The following is an 18,707-nucleotide window of genomic DNA, read 5'->3' as shown; positions in this document are numbered from 1 at the left end:
GTAAATACAAGCACAAACAGGGTTGTAATATTCGAATTAGCTGGCTTTATTGTTAAAGTATTTTGGAGCCGCTTGTGGTAGCCACATGGACTGAATAGCAGAGACGCTGCGCACATAATGTTTCGTAGTGAAAACTAATTCGTTGTACATGATGCCTTCGACCCGTTTTCCAAACATGACCGATCCAGGATGGATCTTTACGGTTTGGCTGCCTGCAACGCTCTTGAAAGATCCATCCGGTTGTAGTAATGCCGTGTTATGGAAGAAACCAGTAAGGAAACATTTCAACACAGCATCGGTATCAGAGCCGCAAGAAACAGAAGGGGGGATGTCGAACCGTTCACAAAATCGAATCAGTTGATCGCGTACCTCCTAAAGTCTAGGGTGAGTCATTTTGCATTTCTCAGGATTCGCTTTCTTTCCCTTACCAAAGCAATCTTCATGTTTCTTATATTGATAAAGTTTTCTTTGCACCATTCAATATCTCCTTTGACCTCCCAGTAAGCTTTCAGTACGTTTAACAGGGTTAAATGATCTCCTTCCGGATGGAAAAACTTGCGTCTCGCTTCCGCCGCTTCTTCACGCTTGTCAGAGGGAGTGAAAAAGATGGAATCCACAGATAATAAGGAAACAATCGCAATGACTTCAAGAGAGCAACCGTATTCCTTGGATTGAATGATGACCTTGGAGAAAGATGGATCCAGAGGAAATTCGGCCATTTTCTTGCCAAGTTCTGTCAGTTTGCCCGTATCGTCCATGGCTCCAAGAGCGTACAGTTCCTCTAGGGCACGAATCACTACCACAATCTGGTTAGAGAAAAAAAAATACGACATACTTTTACATTGCATCGCGTGAGGTGTTCACTTACTGGAAGTTCTGGACGGTCGATCCATGTAATCAAAGTCCAGCACATTTTCAATACCGGAGGCTTTTAGTGTCAGCATTGCGGCGGCCAGGTTGCAGCGTCGAATTTCAGGCACAGTATCATCCTCAAGATCTCTAAAGGTATCTTCGGTATATAAGCGATAACACACTCCCGCAGCCTAATGATACAAGAATATTAGCGTTTTGTTGCTGGGAGAGCGATTTGCCATAATTACCTCACGACCGGCACGTCCCGTACGCTGCCATGCGGAACTTTTGGAAATGGGATGCAGCAGTAGCGACTCGACGCCAATTTTGGGATTGAAACCACGCATTTTGGCGAGACCACAATCGACGACGTATTTGATCCCGGGAATGGTGATACTTGTTTCGGCAATGTTGGTGGCGAGGATGACTTTGCGTGTGTGTGGAGGCGCCGGATCAAATACTTTCTGCTGTTGGGACGGAGGAAGAGCAGCAAACAAGGGACAAGCCAGTAACCGCTGCTGTTTCTTCCGTAGTTTTGATGCATAATCATTTACAAGTGTCGATAATGTTTCAATAGCTTCTTGGCCTGTGAACAGTAGTAAGTAACGGCGGTAAGTAACGTTGTGAAGCATGCATAATACGGCATTACTGGTTAAGAACTTACCAGGCAAGAAGACGAGTATATCTCCTTTCGGATTCCTCATATGAATTTGAAAGATTGTCACCAGCGAGGCGTCCAAATAATCGGATTGTGCATCTATCGTAAAATAAGTATCGACAGGGAATAGACGACCAGAGACGTATAAAATCTTGGCACTAGAAAACACACCGAAACAAGATATCAGTAACTGTGCTCGTCCCCAAAAGAAAAAAAAAGAAGTATACAGGATGGCAATCATACCCATTGAAAAACTCGCTAAACTTCTCAGCATCCAATGTAGCGCTCATGACGACAATCTTCAGCTCTTCCACCCCTTTTTCCCCATCGCGTACTTTTTGTTTGCGTATCCGTTGGATCTTCTTCACCATACCAAAGAGCATATCGGTTCTCAGCGTTCGCTCGTGAGCTTCATCCAGCACAATCACTTTATATCGCAATAAAAGTTCATCTGATAACACTTCACGAAGAAGCATACCGTCGGTCAAATACTTAAGCACGGTATGTGGACTGGAGGTATCGTCGAAACGGACAGTGTAACCAACCTATGATCAGATTATTAAGGATCGGTTCGATATTCCATTGTTGGTTGCATCTACCTTTCCGCCGAGCTGTGTCAATGTTTCTTCAGCCACTCTTTTAGCCAAGTTGACCGCGGCTACTCGTCTCGGCTGAGTGACGGCAATGCCACCCAGATTTTTGTTAGCTAATCCAGCTTCGAGAATAAATTGAGGTATCTCTACGTTCCGATCAAGAACGGGTCAGATCATTGTCCTATTGCGAGTAGATCCAGGAACTTACGTGTTGTTTTTCCACTGCCTGTTTCTCCCATAACGATAACCGTGTCGTTTTCCTTTATGCTTTGTATAATAGCCTCTCGACCTGATCAAAAAAGTTGATCAGTAACTTGCTGATCAGTGATACGCATGCTAGAAGCAGATTATCTGCTCGGATACCTACCAGAGTAAATAGGCAATTGCTTCCGAAAATTCAGCATTTCGTTTTTTTTAGCTTGGTATGTAGCGGGATCGAGCTTTGGGCTCTTGGTTGGCTTGAACTTTTCGACATGCTGGTCGTGATGACCCTTCTTTTTCTTCTTTGACGTGGCATTGGCCGTGGTACCGACACTAGCATCGGTAAATTGCCAGTCAGCTTTCTCTTGCTCCTGGTCTTCAAATCGGATCATTCGTTTCATGGCCGAATCGATGAATGCGTTAACTGATCTATTTCAGCTGGAAGAAAAAAAAAAGAAAAAAATTCGAAATTCGAAATTCGAGCTTGCGTGACTTGCTGCAATCGCTCAATTTTCTGCAAATCTCCTCCGAATTATGCGATTTCCCACTTTGCTTCAAAAACTGACGGTGATTGCGTACTTTCACTTCAAACGAATCGTCTGTTGTCTATTGTTTTTTAAATAATAGATTGTTAAAGCTTGTCAATAACTCGAGCTGTCATCGTGTCATAGTACGATTTGTTCACTGTGTGTAAAAATTCTACAAAGTTTATTCAATTGTTGATGCTATCGTATAAATATTGAAAGGATGGAATGCTTGGAAAAGATATAAGATTAAAAGCCTACTAAATACAAACGTTATGCCTGAAATAAATGGTGCACTTTGGCGTGGCGTGGTACCACACGGATTTCGTAAGGTTGCGGTGTGAAGGTCGGTGACCGGATGTCTTTGGGCAGATCTACCTGGATCGGCTCTTGGTGCACCCGTTCAAATTTAAAACATGCCAACAGACCAGCCGCAGCCATAAAAAGACTGCGTTCAGCCAAATGAATACCAACGCACACCCGGCGTCCCGTGGAGAATCCCAGATGAGGTCTGTCTTCGGCGGTTTGGGTAATTCGCTGCTTGTTGTTGTTCATCGTCACGTACTCCATATGACGTTCGGGTATAAACTTTTGAGGCTCGGGATATCGGACGGGGTCTTGTTGGATGGCGTGTAAATTCATGATCACCGTAGTATTGGCGGGAATAAACCAGTTTCCATACACATCATCTTCACTGGTCGCATGTGGCACAGACAGAGGAGCTGGTGGACGCAGGCGAAGCGTTTCGTGAATTACACATTGAAGATAGGGAAGCTTATGCTCTAAAAGGACAAGATCCATGATTTAGCACAACCAAGTCTTACTGATGCAAAAAAATAATAATAAAAAAAGCGGTTTCATACCATCTTCAGCATCGGGAAGACGATCTAATCCGATGTAGGCTTCAATTTCTTCATAGACACGGTCCTGGAATTCAGGATGATTGGCAAGTAAAGCAATCATCCACTCAATGGTGGAAGCGGTTGTTTCCGATCCTATACATTTCGCTTGATTAAATCACGGGTTCCAAGTGTAAGCTTTTTAGATTGTCATATCTTACCAGCACCGACAAACACAGTGATCAAGTTGATGATTTGCATGTCTGTTAATTCGCCTTTGATCAAAATATCCTTGACAAAGCAATCCTTTACGGCACCAGGTTCTTGTTCAAGCAAAGTCTTCAGTTGAGCTAGGAACCCGCCATAGAACTCAAAGCCTCGCTCCCGAATCCGCGCGTATTCCGCTTGTCGGCTCGGTAGGATTTTCTTCAATACAGGAAAGAATTCACGAAGTTGTTCGACAGGCCCAAAGATGGCCGCGGTTTGTTCGGTCAGGGCAAAAGCTTCATGAAGCTTTTCATCGCCTGGCTCAAACGAACAAATGTCACCAAAAGCAATCGAAAGTACCGTCGTCATGGTAAAGTGCTCAATGATATCGGTTAGCCGCAGTGGTTCTTGTTTCATCTGAGCTTTCCAAATATTGCTGAGCAGCACATCGCGTCTTTCCGAAAGAATTGGCTGGTAAGAATCAATCTTCTTTTTGACCAGTCCAGAGTGGGCTAAGTACATCATGTTCAGTATTTCAAGACATTATTCTAAAATGGTTGATATATGACTCACCAATGCGTCTCAGATGGCGCCATTCTTTGCCATAGGGATAAAATGCAAAACCACCGCCATGTTCCACTATGCCACAAAAGTTGTTAAAATAATCAGTTTAAAATCATATTTACAGTGTGGATCTCTTACCTCCGCCCATGATATCGTTCACCAGAGCATCCGGCAGGTCTCTTGAAGAATATATTGTGCTTCTGCTGACGATGAGATCTTTAACGGCGTCCATCGAGTTGAGAATGATCCAGCGTTTTTGACCAAATTGGACAGTAAATACCGGGCCGACCACCAAGCTCCATTGACGAAATAGTTCCTGGGCCGTAATAGGACGCATAATTTGCAACAAATGGCCGAGAATTGGATGGCATCCTGGAGCATACGGTGGCAGTGACAAAGAGGGATGAACTTTTTCTTGCGATTTACCCAGCGCACGAAGTGTAGCCAACAGACCGATGGTACCGAGAATCCCGCCAAAAACCACCGGATCGGCTGTTTGTAATAAATGGTCCGTAACAAGGCTAAGCATTTGGATATTCTGTATTCCTAATTCGTAGTCAGAGCATAATCTTTATAAGCGTTGGAAGGTCTTTTGTTCGCCAAAATGGTTAATTTTCCGTTCTTTTTTCTATGCAACCCCTTTTAGCACGAATTTTTTTTCTCACCTCACTCCTTTTATATACAATGGCAATCCGACTGTCATATGGGTCATGCTAGTTGCATTCACCATTCGGCGACGTGTGTTATAGAATGCTGTTTTGCCTGTTTGTTTTATGGACATCGAATAGCTGTCGCGATAGTCTTTGGTGCGAACCTGCGCATTAGCAAAGAAGAGCAAACGTGGTAACAAAATATGCAGCAATTGCATGTTTTGATGGCAGGATCCATCTAACTATTTTGGGCGATGAATGGAAAATCTTAAAAGGAAATTATTGCCATAAAATTAGAAAGCGTTGTGTGCAACCTTACGGCATCAACAAAGTGTACATTTTCCATGCGTAGACACTATTCTTTTTAACAGCAGCCTTGGTACCCTAGTGTATAAAAAAGGATGAACCAATAATAAAATAAAGTGAATGCTACATACCAGAAAATAGTTTCCAGTGGTTGAATGCACTTGGCACAATGGGCAAAGTTGTGGATCACTGGGTTGTCGTCGTCGTCGGAGACTCAATCCACCGAACAACAAAAGTGACAGAGAACAGTCAATTTCGCGTGGCAAATACCGCCGTCATGTCTCAACCATTCCAATGGCCAAAGATCTTTCAACGTTTGCTTAACCAGCAGAATACCAAAGCAAAGCACCTCATCAAATTGAGGGAAAACAAGCAGTATCGTTTGGATCAACGATCAGTCGTCGTTCAAGGTTTAAAGACCATTCGCGAACTAGTTCAGGAAGGATTACCCCTCACTGCATTGGCCGTGACAGCCGCGAAAACGGTCACCGATCCGGCAACGATCAAATCTCCAGCGTCTGACGTGCTTGAAGCGCCCCAAAAATTACCGGCTAAAGCCTACTACTTGACAGACGTCAATCTGACACGGCGCATTCTGGGCACGGCTTCTCGACCGAGTCCTCACGAAATCTTTGCCGAAGTCCCAATACCCGATCATGAGCTTCCTCCAAAGCAAGAAATAGATCGACTTTTAGTGCTGCACCGAATCAATGATCCAGGCAACGTAGGCACTTTGGTACGGACATCGATGGGACTCGGCTGGACATGTGGTGTGCTGACGACAGGCACTTGTGATTTGTACAACGATAAAACCATTCGCGCGTCTCGAGCCTTGTCGTTGCGCTGGAAATATCGATTCACGGAAACGGAGGAGATGTTAAAGTATCTTGATGAACTGAAATTGACGCCAATTGTAGCCGATATGCTACCTCATCTCACACAAGCCTCGGATCTGTGGTCCCCCGTTACTGGTGCAGCTAGTGAAACGAATCCAGCAACGCTAGGTTCTGGAGCTTGGCTGTGGAATTTCCAAGGAAAGAAACCGGAAATGCCTAAGCGACCAGCGCTGATCCTCTGTTCCGAGCACTCGGGCGCGCGTGGATTGAATGATCAGATCAAGATATCGATTCCCATGGCAAAAAAAGTGGAATCACTGAACGTCGCCAGCGCAGGCAGTATGCTCATGTACGAACTCAACCGATTAATGCGCTAATCCACATAGGCCTCTCATTTCTCCATCCTTCATAACCTGCAATTTTTTTCTCATCATACAAAATGCGTTCAATAAACATGAATACATAACAAATCGTAATCTCGCGGCTAGTCTGCGTCATTTTGCTGCGGTTGCTCATAAATTGGGCGATGAATAATCGAATAACCGTAACACTATCAGTCTTTCACCAGCGTGTAAGAACATGGCGCCTATCAGATTTTACTATGTCATGATTTCTTATATTACGCCTTGAATATCGCATGGCCTACAGCAACACGCGCTAAAGCCAGGAGTATACTATCTGCTCACATGTTCCTAAACAATATGCAACCCGTAAATGGTGTAGAAAGCTTTCCATGCATCCTTGATTAAACACTTTTACTGGTTTAAAATGTATAGTAACAAAAAGAAAAGAACGTCATAGCATATAGTTTTAAAAAATTATACTCACGAAACACAGGATAGTGCCATGCATCGAGCGCAAGTAGTTTAATTGCAGTCGGCACAGCAATAATCGACGTATTTGAGGTCCTGTCGGTTGCCGGCCCAATCAGGGAATGGATAGATCTTGCCGTTGGCACCGCCGTTCAAAGCAAAAGCAATAATGAAGAGCATGAGAGATGTACCGGAATCCAAGGCTGTCGAGATCAAATAGTTGTGCTTGACAAACCACTCTCGATATCGGCGTTTGATGTAGCCTTGGGTGACCAAGATGATGATAAATGACACGGTGACCCAAGAGGAAGCCGAACCAGGTACCACGCATAAACCAACGAGAATCATTGGAATATTAACCAAGTTGAAGCCAGCTTTGGGGAAACGTCGGTGCAGCAACCAGCAAGGAACAGGCAAGGCAAGACCGATAAGGAAAGCCCAAAGAATGATATAGTACATACTGTTAGGGCCGAACATCACCATCGGTCCAATAGCGCCCCAAGTAATAGCGGCGGAATTAATGGTCTGTGGTGACGCTCCGTTCCAAATATTGCTGCCGACAGGATCCAAAAGGATTTCTCTCTCGTTGTTCACGACGCTCTATTACCGAGTTAGTAAATGATAATATCCAGTGCCAATAGCCAGAAAACACCTACATAATTGACAATGTAATTGAAGATACAACCAATGACGGTACCAATCATCTGGTTCAGGAACACCATGCGCGGAGGGATCTTCAGATAATGGCCAATTTTCAAATCGCTCGCCATCACACCGGCTTGATTCAGAGTATTGAAACCAAGTGTCTTGAAGTACATGTTGGCAACCGGCAGTCCAGGAAGGACAAAACCGCAAATCATTTCGGCAAACACATTCAGACCGAAACCAGTGCCGGTAATAGCAGAGATCATATTAATCGGCAACGACAAAAAGGTCGAAAGGGCAATAGCAAGAATCACACCCCACCACGGTAACTGACTGTGATTGGCGTAGGCCAAACCAATGTTAACAGCGATACCAAGGATAAATACAATGTAGTACCACCAGTTGGGAACCTAAGATCAGGTAATATGTCATCAATATCGGGAGCTTAAGTGAATGTGATGATCACACGAAGAACTTACTTCTTTATACGCTTGCATTAATCGCATGTGCGGGTCGTCATTGTTGTTCTTGACGCTTGCCTTGGTGAGGCGAATGCTTTGCCATATCTCCTTTCCGTAGAACAAAGCAATATGGGTAATGGAAGCCGTGACACCAAAATTGATAAAGATGTATTGAACGGCAAAAATGGTCGAGAAGCGAGGATTGCCGACTTGTTCCAAAAGTGTTTGGTTCAAGGAATTGTCTGGGTTTAGAACCTTGTGCTGTGGATAAATCTCGGATTCACCGGTGGTGCTATTGAGGGCAAAAATAGAATTGGACAAGAAAGGGAAGCTTTGGGCATCCCAGACGTTGTAATAGTACAATAAAGGCGCAAGTAACCACAGTAACAGAACACCACCGTAAATGTTCATCTGGACCCAAAGTGGCAACACCAATGGATTGAAATAAGACAGGTAATTCCAGTCAAAGCTGAACTGTAGGATACCGAGACCTTCATTTACCGCCAATCCGCCGAAAAGACGCTGAAACCAGGGCGAGTCCCGCTTGGCCAGACAAAAGATGGAGATGCCGCCCAAGAGAGGGAACATGTATTGAGGAATAAACTCGTAAATAAACACGCATCCGAAAACGATAAAGAAAAAGCGTGTACGCCATTTTGCTTCTGCCCGGTCGGAATTGAGCGTTCGTAACAACGAGACGGTGGGAAGCGATGTGGGCCAGATCATGTTGGCTGGGTAGACCAAGAAGGGACGCAATTGACCAGCAATACCGTAGCCCACCAATTGGGTAGCAAAGAGTAAAAAGATGGAACCAGCCGCATTGGGAGTATCGTTGTAATACAGCTCTTGAGCTGACAGAATATAAGTGGCATAAGCCGAAGTATTAGCGGAGGAGACAAGCACGTAGATGCAGGTGTGTTCTTTGACATTAAAAGGGCCAGGATTTAACCAGCCTCCACTAGGAAGTAGTCGGGCCCATGCATGACAGACAACGTAGGCGACCATTAGCATGAAGGTATTTGTCAAGGGTAAGCCTACGGGCTTGAACAACATCAGTTGGTACACGGATGCGCTAAGGCACGCCAAAAGCTGCGGAAAAATTAAAATGAACAACATATTAAATTGGCTGCGATATACATATAACAAATCTTGATGGGTATCCTTACAGAACCAACAACAAGGGCGCGAACCGTTAAACATGGTAAAGTAGGATCATCTTCGAGACTGGCAAGTTCATTCACGACTTTGATATCAATGTCTTGTTCAGACTCGTGCACAAAATGCTTTTGATCTTCCACCGATTTTTCTGAGGGCTGATAGTTTTCGTCGACCGCCTCAGAAAGGTGATCTTTGGTAGGGTTGAACTCTAATTTTTCGAAGAGATCGCTGTCTTTTTTAGAAACAGACTCTTCCATTAGGAATTATATAAGAAAAGAAAAAGAGGGAAAAAGATTAGAATATACAAAAAAAAAGAGGCGGTTATGCAGCTATATGTTATTCAGATCTTATATTGTAAATAAAGGCGCACGGCATCTAAATGAAGACACGGAGTTTGGTTGGGCTTTTGCTGATGCTCTGTCACAGGATCGATGCGAAAAATCAGATCCAATTATTCCCATTTGTCACATCCGGACTCGACATTCTGTGTATTTCCTACTTCTTGATCTCATGCTGCATGTGACATTGCTTGTTTCAGGATTGCTTATTTTGGCAGTTGGAGTTATCTACGCTAATCTTCACTGGGAGCACAAGCCGTTGGAGCATCGACAATATTTCCAATTAAGGCCAATTGTTCTCTGTAAGGAAACTACTGCACAATTTTCTGAAAGATGATGGGTCTACAATATCCCGTCAATGTCGGTTTTTCTCATAGGACGGTTTCTGATTGGGGAAAAAAGCGGCCGTTCCTGGCCATGCCAGCCTAGTTGAGAGACAAATTATACGAATCAAGAAAAAAAAAGGCACAAACCGAATAATGCCCGCCAGATCAAGAATCTTTTTCTTCTTATTTAGATCATTTTACATCTCTTGACTGGTCGGCGTGTTTACAGCAAAATATGTGAGGAGGACACAAATATGTACCGTCTACATTGAAGTTCTTTCGATATCCGTTCTTTGTTTCGCAATCTGCGCGTTGATTCGGGAAAGAAAAAGTAGAGCCTATCATTTCACCATGTATGGCGTTTTTTTCCCCTAAACATGTTTTTTTGTGGTCAGGCTATATCCATTTTCAGCCAAATATCCTTTTCTCGGAACTAAAAATCTCGATCACACCATCTCCAGGGTCTTTCAGCAGAAGATAGGCAATTTATTCATACGAAACGAGCGGCGTTTTCCGGATTTTCCTTGGAAACTACTAATTTGTTGCCCATGTTTATTCGAATTACTTCAAAGTTATTTGTCCGACAGAGAAATCTGCAGATTATCGCATAAAAGAACTGTTTGTAATTTTTCATTGCTTTGCCGTGGAAACCTTTGAGCTCATATGAGCAACAAAAGCTCTATGGATTGTGAGACGAGTGTGAGCTTTTCGGGGAGGAGAAACCGTTTTTCAGTGCAACAAGTTCTAGTTAAAAATCCTCCATCATTTCCTAATAGCCTTTCAACACATTCCGCTTAAATATATCGGTAGCACAAAATCAAAAACAGAAAGCATGACACATCATCTAGGTTCCACCGTTCCTCTCCGCCAATAGATGACTGTCTTGATTGCAATTTGTCGGTGAGAGCAAAATAACCATTACTTGTCAGTTGAATCATCAGGATTATTGGATCAATCGATGAATTTCCTTTTCTCCGGATTGTCATTTTTTTTTTTTTCTTCTCGCGGACGGTTATGCGACGTCGTCTTCATGAACAATGATGCCAGGGCGGAAGCACGGTGAAAATACATCCCAATATAACATACAAGCAGGATCCATCGACCAATCTGAAAGTCAAGCATACTGCATGCAATAATGCAGTAATAAATATTTATATTAGCTACTCATGATCAAGTATGAACAGCGCGGGAAAGTTGACATTGCAGTATAAACGGAAACGTGTAAGCAATGCGAATTGGTAAACTAAACTTTATTTTACAAACTTTTGCTACCTAAAGTTGGAACACTTTCATGTAAGTCAGCGGGTAACGTCGATTTTTCGTCGTTCAAAATAGCATATATGCAAAATCAGAGAAGCAAAGGACAGAGAGATATCATATAAACTGGGCGCTTTTTATCGATACAGTCTCCTTATCTTCTCCAAATCAATAAGTGTAGATTGGCTTGGATCGGCGGTTAGTGTTATCAGAGTTCGGCGCCAGTTGTGATTGCAAAGGACAAAAGTAATAACAGATCATGTCGTGATTTCTGGCGTATTATTTACAAAAAAGATTTACAAATTGGGTTAAGCAGAGTCGTCTCAAGTATTCCTTGATCTTAGGATCACATGTTAACAGTAGAAGGTACGAATTCGGATCAAAGGCAAGCCGGTGTAAGATCCTGGTGCTTGCAATGACTGTCAAGTTTACTGAAGTAAATCTATTTGATAGTCATTTTGTCGATTATCGTAAAATGGGTTGATGTCAGATCCTTGTTATTGGTGATTAGAAAAATGAAGCACCAGGCTAGAAACTATTGTTGTATGGACAAAGACACAGTTAAATTTATATACTTATCAGTGCACCACGGTCTTTACTAATGCGAAGGATAAAAAAATCAAAAGAAAAAGAAAACCGTGTTTGATACGGCAATATGAAGAAAAAGAGGGACTAAGGGGTTCCGCTTGACGCCAGCAGGACGCCCACCACCACACATAACGTTGTAAGCGGTGTTATATTTCGCGTCGCACATTTTTCCTATCTTTTTTCATCGTATCTCTTTTATTCCTGTTGTACTTTCTTACGCCATTGATTAACTTCAAGTGCAAAGCAAAGCGTTCTTTTATCAATTGGAGGAGCAAAGTAAACGCGCCCAATCACCGGCGATTTGCTGGCATCCACAAAAATCATGTGCTGAGGTGTCTGTAGTAGTATGCTCTTCCCATTCCACAACTGCAGGTTCCGTCCGCACCGGCGCCTGCGCCAATGATTGCGGACATGTTGGGAACCATTGACCAGAATGAGTTTCTGCTGGAAACTAGAGGTAACAAAGATGACTGGCAGACTCGTCTTCCCGAATCAGGATAAAATAGGTGTTGACTGTTGTCAAATCATTGTCCTTCGTAGAAGCACATCCTCCAAGTCAGGTAAATGCAGAGCCAGCTGCATGATCGCCGGTGGCCGATGGTGTCAGGAGAAAGAGTATATGCGCCAGATCGTTTCAGGAGCAGAGATGTACCGAGCATCTTGGTATGACTGGGTTTCGTCTATTGTTTCACTCGTCCACTCCCGCATCCACTTCTTGCTGCTGCGCACATAAAGTGACCGCGATGTGGTCGTGGCCTTTGTATACGTATTTGAATAGGTATTTAATGGCGCTAATTGAGGAACATATCTCGACATTGATATGTGCGTTATACTTGGTGCAAGGTATAAGTTGTAAGGAACGATGTTCCTGTTGTCGATGGAGATATATCTTTGCACCAAAAACGATCGGCCCTCATTGGGACGTTTGTAGCGAGAGTATCCGTCTTCAACAATGACTGTCTCTTCGGGAAACTGCTTGGGGTATTTTTTGCTGCAAGTGCCGTTGACCCTGTGAATTGGGGTTAAGGTATCCACATGGTCCATGCACCATGTTTTTAGTCACTGTATGGTAAGCTGCGGGATGGCGTTGAGGGTCTGGTATCTGGGCACAGACGATTCGGTCGTAGTCTTTTTGTGTCCTGGATTTATCGCGTTCATGAAGAATCAGAAGGATATGAGCATGAGGGAGACCCCGCTTCTGAAACTCCACGACATGAACGGACGCGATGACTTGGCCCAAAATGTGCGTTTTCTTCAGGTCATCCATCAAGGATTTAAGCTTCACCTTGAATACTCGAGCACAGAGATCTGGACGATCAGCTGGCCGTTGTAAAGGCTTCAGCTCACGGGTGATTTCAGGCCACTTCGGGTTACATGTAAAAGTAACAAAAAGAGCTGGTTTCCCGAAAGCGTACACAATGGCCATTGCGTCTTGCTACCGTTGCACCATATCTCGAGGGATACCCAGAAAGGATGAAGGTAAAATGACCCGGCGACCCACATCAGCAGCCTGAATGTCTCGTCCATTGGATATATCCATAGATCCATCCAGCATAGCAGTAAGCAGCTGTGGTTGCATTTTACTGCGGATATATTCCAGTCGAAGCTGTTCGACCTTCACCCACATGTCGACGATGAACTGTTGGAGGAACCGCCCGTAATATATATATATATATATATATATAACAGTCGTCCCCACGCTCTTGCAACATATGAGCGTAGTAAAGCATGGTGGTACTTGACACTTGCACGGCTTCCTCATCGTTACGGTCGGGTATTCTGCGGGTGCGGGTATTGTCAAAAGGTGCAGGCGGGGACCATCCTTGCTCTCCCGTTGGGAATATGAGCACGTATTGTAATGGGTCATAAAGAGGGTGGCGTTCATCTATACGTAATAAACCACCACCCCCTTGGAATGTTATCCTGACCTCGCGGCAGTATCCGATGTTGGTGCCTTGATGCCTTGGTCGGTCGGGTATGATAGCAGCTATATCGGTAGCTGCCGGTTGAAGATACTGTCCCCGATGGCCGGCTGGTAATTGGGATGGGTATTATGCATGTTGTATAAGACGATTTCGTATTCACTTGTGGTATCATCACCTCGCAATCGTTCTCCAGCATATTGGTATATGCGGGTATATGGATTCACTCGAGCCGTCATTGTCTGCAAAGTTTGTAGGATTTGGGGATGGAGATCGCCAAACATAGATGAGCGATGTTACTGCTGAATATCAGGATCACCTATGTATAATTGCAAGAATGCTGGTTGAAAGTTTGCTGAGGATGCATATTGGGTAAATGCAAAAAGGGTATTGTACTTTCGGATATAACGTTGGCAATCTTTAGAGCTCGCGTCTTGACCGGTAAGCAACTGTTGTAGCTCTTCAGGAGGCGGCTGAAGGACGTGCTTTCTTTCCTGGTTGAACAAAACGGAAAACCAAGGTTCTTGTCGAGCTCCGGCCACTTTCTCGTCCCGATCTATTTCCAGCATTTCCAGGATTTAATGGACAGAGCCGGCTTGAAATCCGTTGGTGGCCTGTACGCCCACATTGACAACGTCGGTTAGGGTCTAACCGCCTCTGAGATATTGTAAAATTATCTATCAAGAGAAAATGGAAATACCTTGTGGAATAACTTGAATAAACTGTTCAGCACGAGCAGCTCTATTCGTGGGGTTCAGCGGACACCGTGAGCTCGTGATTCTTTGGTGATTTCTGGCTCCGCATTGACAATGTTTACTAAGGTCTATCCAGATCTGAGAAACTTGTAAGATCGTTTATCAAGAGAGATTTGACTACCTTGTGGATCAACTTGAATAAATTGTTCAACAATTCTATTCCTGGGGTTCAACGGACATCGCGAGTTCGTGATTCTTTGGTGATTTGTGTTTCCACAACGGCAATGCATACTGTAGATTACTGTTTGTTGTGACGGATATAAGTTATTAAAAGTCAAAGCAAACCGTTTTTATGTTCAGTACAGTTAGCCGTGGCAATTTTTATGCTCACCTGTTCAGCACAGTTGTGCCTGAAGCTTTGCAGAAAAAGCCTGCGACGCGTAAAAAGGCTTTCACCAAAACTCTATGAAAGTTGGGACTGCCTTTTAGATGTTTTACGAAGTAATGTAAAAACCAAAAAAAAAGCAACACTTCTTTCTAATTAACAGCAGCTTTTGTAGTTGATATATGAATCGATATTATGAGAAAACCTTTGCCTTGGTAGGCCGTTGGGATAGTTGCATACACGAAAAACCGCCTACTAGAGAGAGCGCAAAAGGTAAGGATAAAAAGTCGGGCTTTGGTCTTTTCTTCTGGCACACACTTTGTATCTTCTGTTAAATACGTAATAACGAATCCATTGAAGAAATAACGCTATATATATCATGCATAGGCATAGATGATTTGCTGGAAGGGTGGCGAATCCTTTCAAAGCGGGACCTACGGGATTTTTTTCCTATCGTTGGCAGAGAACATGGTCAAAAATTTCAAGTAGCGCAACACTTTGGCTGTATCACCGCAAGTCTTCCACAATTTTTTTTTTTTGACCATCAATTTTGGGGTTATTTCCCAAGCATCGGACGCCATCGATTACCACTCATGCGGAACTCGCCATGTCTCAACAAGTCAAATCTCTCGTTGTCATTTCCCAAGAAGTACTGTCGAAGCATTTTGAAGGTAACTATGGTCGGTCCGGCCACATGCCTTGGGACCCGGATATATCGTCCATCGTGATTCATCATGGGACAAGGATGAAAGAAGCTGATCCATGGGTTTCAATTGCCGCGGAATGCTAGGCCTACTCGATGTCGGAACGGTACCATACTACTTATTGAAAGAACCATTGAAAAAAGCGACACCCCAGCAACTATACCGTATCGAACGAGCAAATCCTGTAAGTGGGAATGGATATACCGATTAAGGAGGTGACACTGATCTTGAGACGTGACTATAAGCACCTTTTGCCAGAATCAGATGGTAAGTTTGCTCAGTCAAGATCCAGTATTACCAAGCGAGGTGGAACATGTATTGACTGATCACATTGTCCGCATAGAATTATGGTTGAGTCATTGTTTATGCTACAAAGATATACGTGATGCTTATTTCAGCGGACAGCACCAGGATCCCCGACTGTGGCGACAGTTATACTTGGTACGCAAAAATACTACTCTACTCCAGCTTTGGAGAGTATCAACAATACTAATATCAATATAGCAACGCTTTGAAGAGAATGAACGACGAAGGCAACGGGTGAGCGAAAAAATTAAAAATCAGTACAACAAGATCCAGCATGAAAAGGAAGCAAGATCCATCAAAGTGCTTCGAGGTATTGCTCCCATACGAACTGGACGATCTTACGACGCAGCAAGTAAGTCACTCGAATGCCCATTGCATCAGCTTTGCACCGCTTGATACTAATATGCAATTTATCGTAGAAAGATCAAGATCCAGCCGATTATTCCAAGAAACGAAGAAAGCTGCGGATAAAGTGTAACTAGACCCATCGCCGGGAAAATTTTATGCGATGCTGATCATTCCCACACCTCGTAGGCATGCCATTTATCACTGTAGACAACCACATGCGGCATCCCCCACGCCAAAGATTATTCGACCTTCCACCCTTATTCACAGTTCCAAACCGCCATCCGCGCTCGACAAAGCTTATCGATCCAATCGTGCACTGTATGAAGCCCCGCCAAAACGACGTCCCTCATCGCCATTGATTCCGCCACCCTCCAAACTCGACCTACCCGCTCTCCCTTCCCCGCATCAACGCACACTACCGAAAAAGGTATGCGCTGTTTATTTTTTTCATTTCTCACTGTGGATTTGCTGACTGTTCTCTCTTATCCTTGTAGACCGACATTTTCATGCCGCGAAAACCCGCCTCATCTCCTTCTTTCAAATCCAAATCCCTCTCTTGTAAAAGCTTACCATCGTCTCCTCGTTCCAAATTGTATAAATTACCCTGAAATCATTTGTGCGTACGGCCGGCGAAAAAGGTGATTTTCCTTTCTTTTTTTTTGGGTTTGGGTGCGTTTTCATCAGGGCATGTTTAACGGCCGTAGTGGTACTTTGCGCTATCGTACGATAATCAAAATAATTACGCAACGTAAAAAAACAAGAGAAAGAAAAGGAAAAAGACAGGATACAGCAAGAAAAAAAAGGAGAAAAAAAAGGCATATCAATTTCAGCGGTCCATGGAGTGGCAAGATATCGATGATGGATTGTCATGGATTTAGCGTCCCGATCGAATCACCTCAACCATGTGCGTCGTTCAACACTTGTGTTCTATACAGGGGTCCCTTTTTCTTTTATATTTTATAACTTTTTTGGTCTGTTTACATCTTCTTGCCGCCGAGTTTCGTCTTGCCAATAAGGTTCTTGTGGATGTGAGGAAGAACACCACCGCCAGCAATCGTTGCCTTGATAAGAGCATCCAACTCTTCATCACCTCGAATAGCCAGCTGCAAATGTCGAGGGGTGATGCGCTTGACTTTCAGATCCTTTGTCGCATTGCCCGCCAATTCCAAGACTTCGGCTGTCAAATATTCCAAAACAGCCGCGCAGTAGACGGCCGCTTTAGAACCGACACGCGTATTATTTCGGCCCCGTCCTTTCAGGTAACGATGAATACGTCCGACAGGAAACTATTGCAAACAGTCGATAAGTGACCTATTGTCTCGAATGACAGTGGGCATCGTAACGAGATTTACCTGTAGACCGGATCGTGCAGATTGAGAAAGAACAGTTTGCTTTTTCTGGTCAGCTAAATTACTGGACGCTTCGAGAGGTCTGTCAGCCTACAAAAGACATTTTAGCTATTATGTATAAAGATCTCGTAGTAATCTCAATAGATTGGTCATTTACCATAGTAAAAAGTGTTGAGGGACGAAGAAAAGGGACGCTCGAACACCAAGGTCAGAGAAGAAAAATTTCCCAAATCGCCACCCGAAAAAAAAAAACGGACAACCCGCGTCGGCATTTTAAAAATTTATGAGGCAGTCCACGGCTTGGACAACGGCCTCAAATGGGGGAAAGCGCAAATCCCCTTTTTTTTTGGTTTTTATTGCTGTAACATGACCAAACTGTAACATATTCGCCAATACTTTATCTGTAATCAAGCTGGAGAGCTAATCTCTTCCAGCTTTAAATGTATAATTTATCACCATTCTACGGTTGGAAAATGTGTGGATATCAAAGCAAGGTCACGGCGCGCTGCAGGAATATACAGGAATCTGTGTCTTGCCAGCTTTATGCGATGATTGATAATGTCCTGGGGGAAATCAATGTGGATACAGTACTGCGTTACTTTGTCCTGTAATAATAGCAGTCCATACTAACCTTTGTTGAAAAGACAAAGTCTCGGTGAATATGTTACAGCGTTAAGCCGTTACAGTTTGCCCAGGTTAGCAGTAACGCACTCAGTTACTGCTAAAATTCGATAGACGCAACTTCAGTGTCTTGTTGTTACAGAAGACCTGGAGACTCATGGCTGGGCAGTATCGCCAATGACTAGTTTTATATTCCAAAGAATATTATTCTTTTTCAATGCATTACTTGGTCGGTATATACTGGTTTACACTCAATTTAGGGTGAGCAGCCTGTCGAGCAACAACGGATCATCTGTGCCTGCTTTTGGCAGTGTTGTCCTCGGAGAAACATATCAGATGAGGTTTCATCAACCTATTTTTTCGACTTAAAGCATCATTACAAACCTTGAAATTATGCAGAATACACAGATAAATGAGTTGGTTATGTGTGTTCATCTATTGTTATTGCTTTTACTTGCCATTCGTCTGCCCAAAATCCTGTCATCGATGTGGAGGACAACTTAAATCCCCGACAAACTCGACGAAATTTGTTTGGCCGATAATTGAGAAAAACGTCATCTTC

General features: G+C 43.6%; 6 protein-coding genes across 6 annotated transcripts; 2 read left to right on the top strand and 4 right to left on the bottom strand.

Annotated features, from left to right (window-relative positions):
* Positions 1-36: 36 nt before the first annotated feature.
* BYT42DRAFT_490657 (P-loop containing nucleoside triphosphate hydrolase protein) lies at positions 37-2,055 on the bottom strand (the record flags this gene model as incomplete). Its single annotated transcript, XM_051564019.1, has 6 exons — positions 37-372; positions 429-796; positions 869-1,043; positions 1,101-1,438; positions 1,517-1,668; positions 1,754-2,055. Coding segments are annotated over 6 exons (1,671 nt in total), but the record flags the coding sequence as incomplete, so codon positions are not given.
* A 940-nt stretch (positions 2,056-2,995) lies between these two features.
* On the bottom strand, positions 2,996-5,320 carry BYT42DRAFT_642138 (cytochrome P450). The gene is made up of 6 exons (XM_051572574.1): positions 5,104-5,320; positions 4,577-5,027; positions 4,448-4,513; positions 3,889-4,386; positions 3,692-3,823; positions 2,996-3,610 (listed from the first exon to the last, which is right to left on the bottom strand). The coding sequence occupies exons 2-6, from the start codon at positions 4,965-4,967 to the stop codon at positions 3,102-3,104; spliced, it is 1,596 nt and encodes a 531-aa protein (XP_051427660.1). The 5' UTR covers positions 4,968-5,027; positions 5,104-5,320; the 3' UTR covers positions 2,996-3,101.
* Positions 5,321-5,607: 287 nt separating this feature from the next.
* On the top strand, positions 5,608-6,703 carry BYT42DRAFT_557830 (Alpha/beta knot methyltransferase). The gene has a single exon (XM_051566943.1). The coding sequence runs from the start codon at positions 5,672-5,674 to the stop codon at positions 6,605-6,607; it is 936 nt and encodes a 311-aa protein (XP_051427659.1). The 5' UTR covers positions 5,608-5,671; the 3' UTR covers positions 6,608-6,703.
* A 393-nt stretch (positions 6,704-7,096) lies between these two features.
* BYT42DRAFT_543225 (OPT family small oligopeptide transporter) lies at positions 7,097-9,563 on the bottom strand (the record flags this gene model as incomplete). Its single annotated transcript, XM_051565667.1, has 4 exons — positions 7,097-7,642; positions 7,699-8,097; positions 8,167-9,237; positions 9,315-9,563. 4 exons carry the CDS (start codon positions 9,561-9,563, stop codon positions 7,097-7,099), a joined length of 2,265 nt encoding a protein of 754 aa, XP_051427658.1.
* A 5,861-nt stretch (positions 9,564-15,424) lies between these two features.
* Positions 15,425-16,783, top strand: BYT42DRAFT_610914 (RNA polymerase II transcription factor SIII subunit A-domain-containing protein; the record flags this gene model as incomplete). Its single annotated transcript, XM_051571436.1, has 8 exons — positions 15,425-15,488; positions 15,608-15,705; positions 15,767-15,788; positions 15,865-15,962; positions 16,026-16,179; positions 16,247-16,301; positions 16,362-16,602; positions 16,670-16,783. The coding sequence occupies 8 exons, from the start codon at positions 15,425-15,427 to the stop codon at positions 16,781-16,783; spliced, it is 846 nt and encodes a 281-aa protein (XP_051427657.1).
* Positions 16,784-17,152: 369 nt separating this feature from the next.
* Positions 17,153-18,629, bottom strand: BYT42DRAFT_610913 (histone H2A.V; the record flags this gene model as incomplete). Its single annotated transcript, XM_051571435.1, has 3 exons — positions 17,153-17,461; positions 17,528-17,614; positions 18,600-18,629. 3 exons carry the CDS (start codon positions 18,627-18,629, stop codon positions 17,153-17,155), a joined length of 426 nt encoding a protein of 141 aa, XP_051427656.1.
* Positions 18,630-18,707: the final 78 nt, after the last annotated feature.

Source organism: Radiomyces spectabilis (genome assembly GCF_025331425.1).
Source record: "Radiomyces spectabilis strain NRRL 2753 chromosome Unknown BYT42scaffold_2, whole genome shotgun sequence".
NCBI lineage: Eukaryota > Fungi > Mucoromycota > Mucoromycetes > Mucorales > Radiomycetaceae > Radiomyces > Radiomyces spectabilis.
Note: the sequence above shows the minus strand (reverse complement) of the source record. Positions and strands in the feature narration are given on the sequence as shown.

Coding starts and splice junctions, on each gene's coding strand:
- BYT42DRAFT_642138 (XM_051572574.1), bottom strand. CDS start 4,967: ATGCTTAGCCTTGTTACGGACCATTTATTACAAACAGCCGATCCGGTG. Junction 4,387..4,447: donor GCGCCATCTGAGACGCATTG/GTGAGTCATATA, acceptor TGATGTACTTAG/CCCACTCTGGACTGGTCAAA. Junction 3,611..3,691: donor TCTTCCCGATGCTGAAGATG/GTATGAAACCGC, acceptor TTGTCCTTTTAG/AGCATAAGCTTCCCTATCTT.
- BYT42DRAFT_557830 (XM_051566943.1), top strand. CDS start 5,672: ATGTCTCAACCATTCCAATGGCCAAAGATCTTTCAACGTTTGCTTAAC.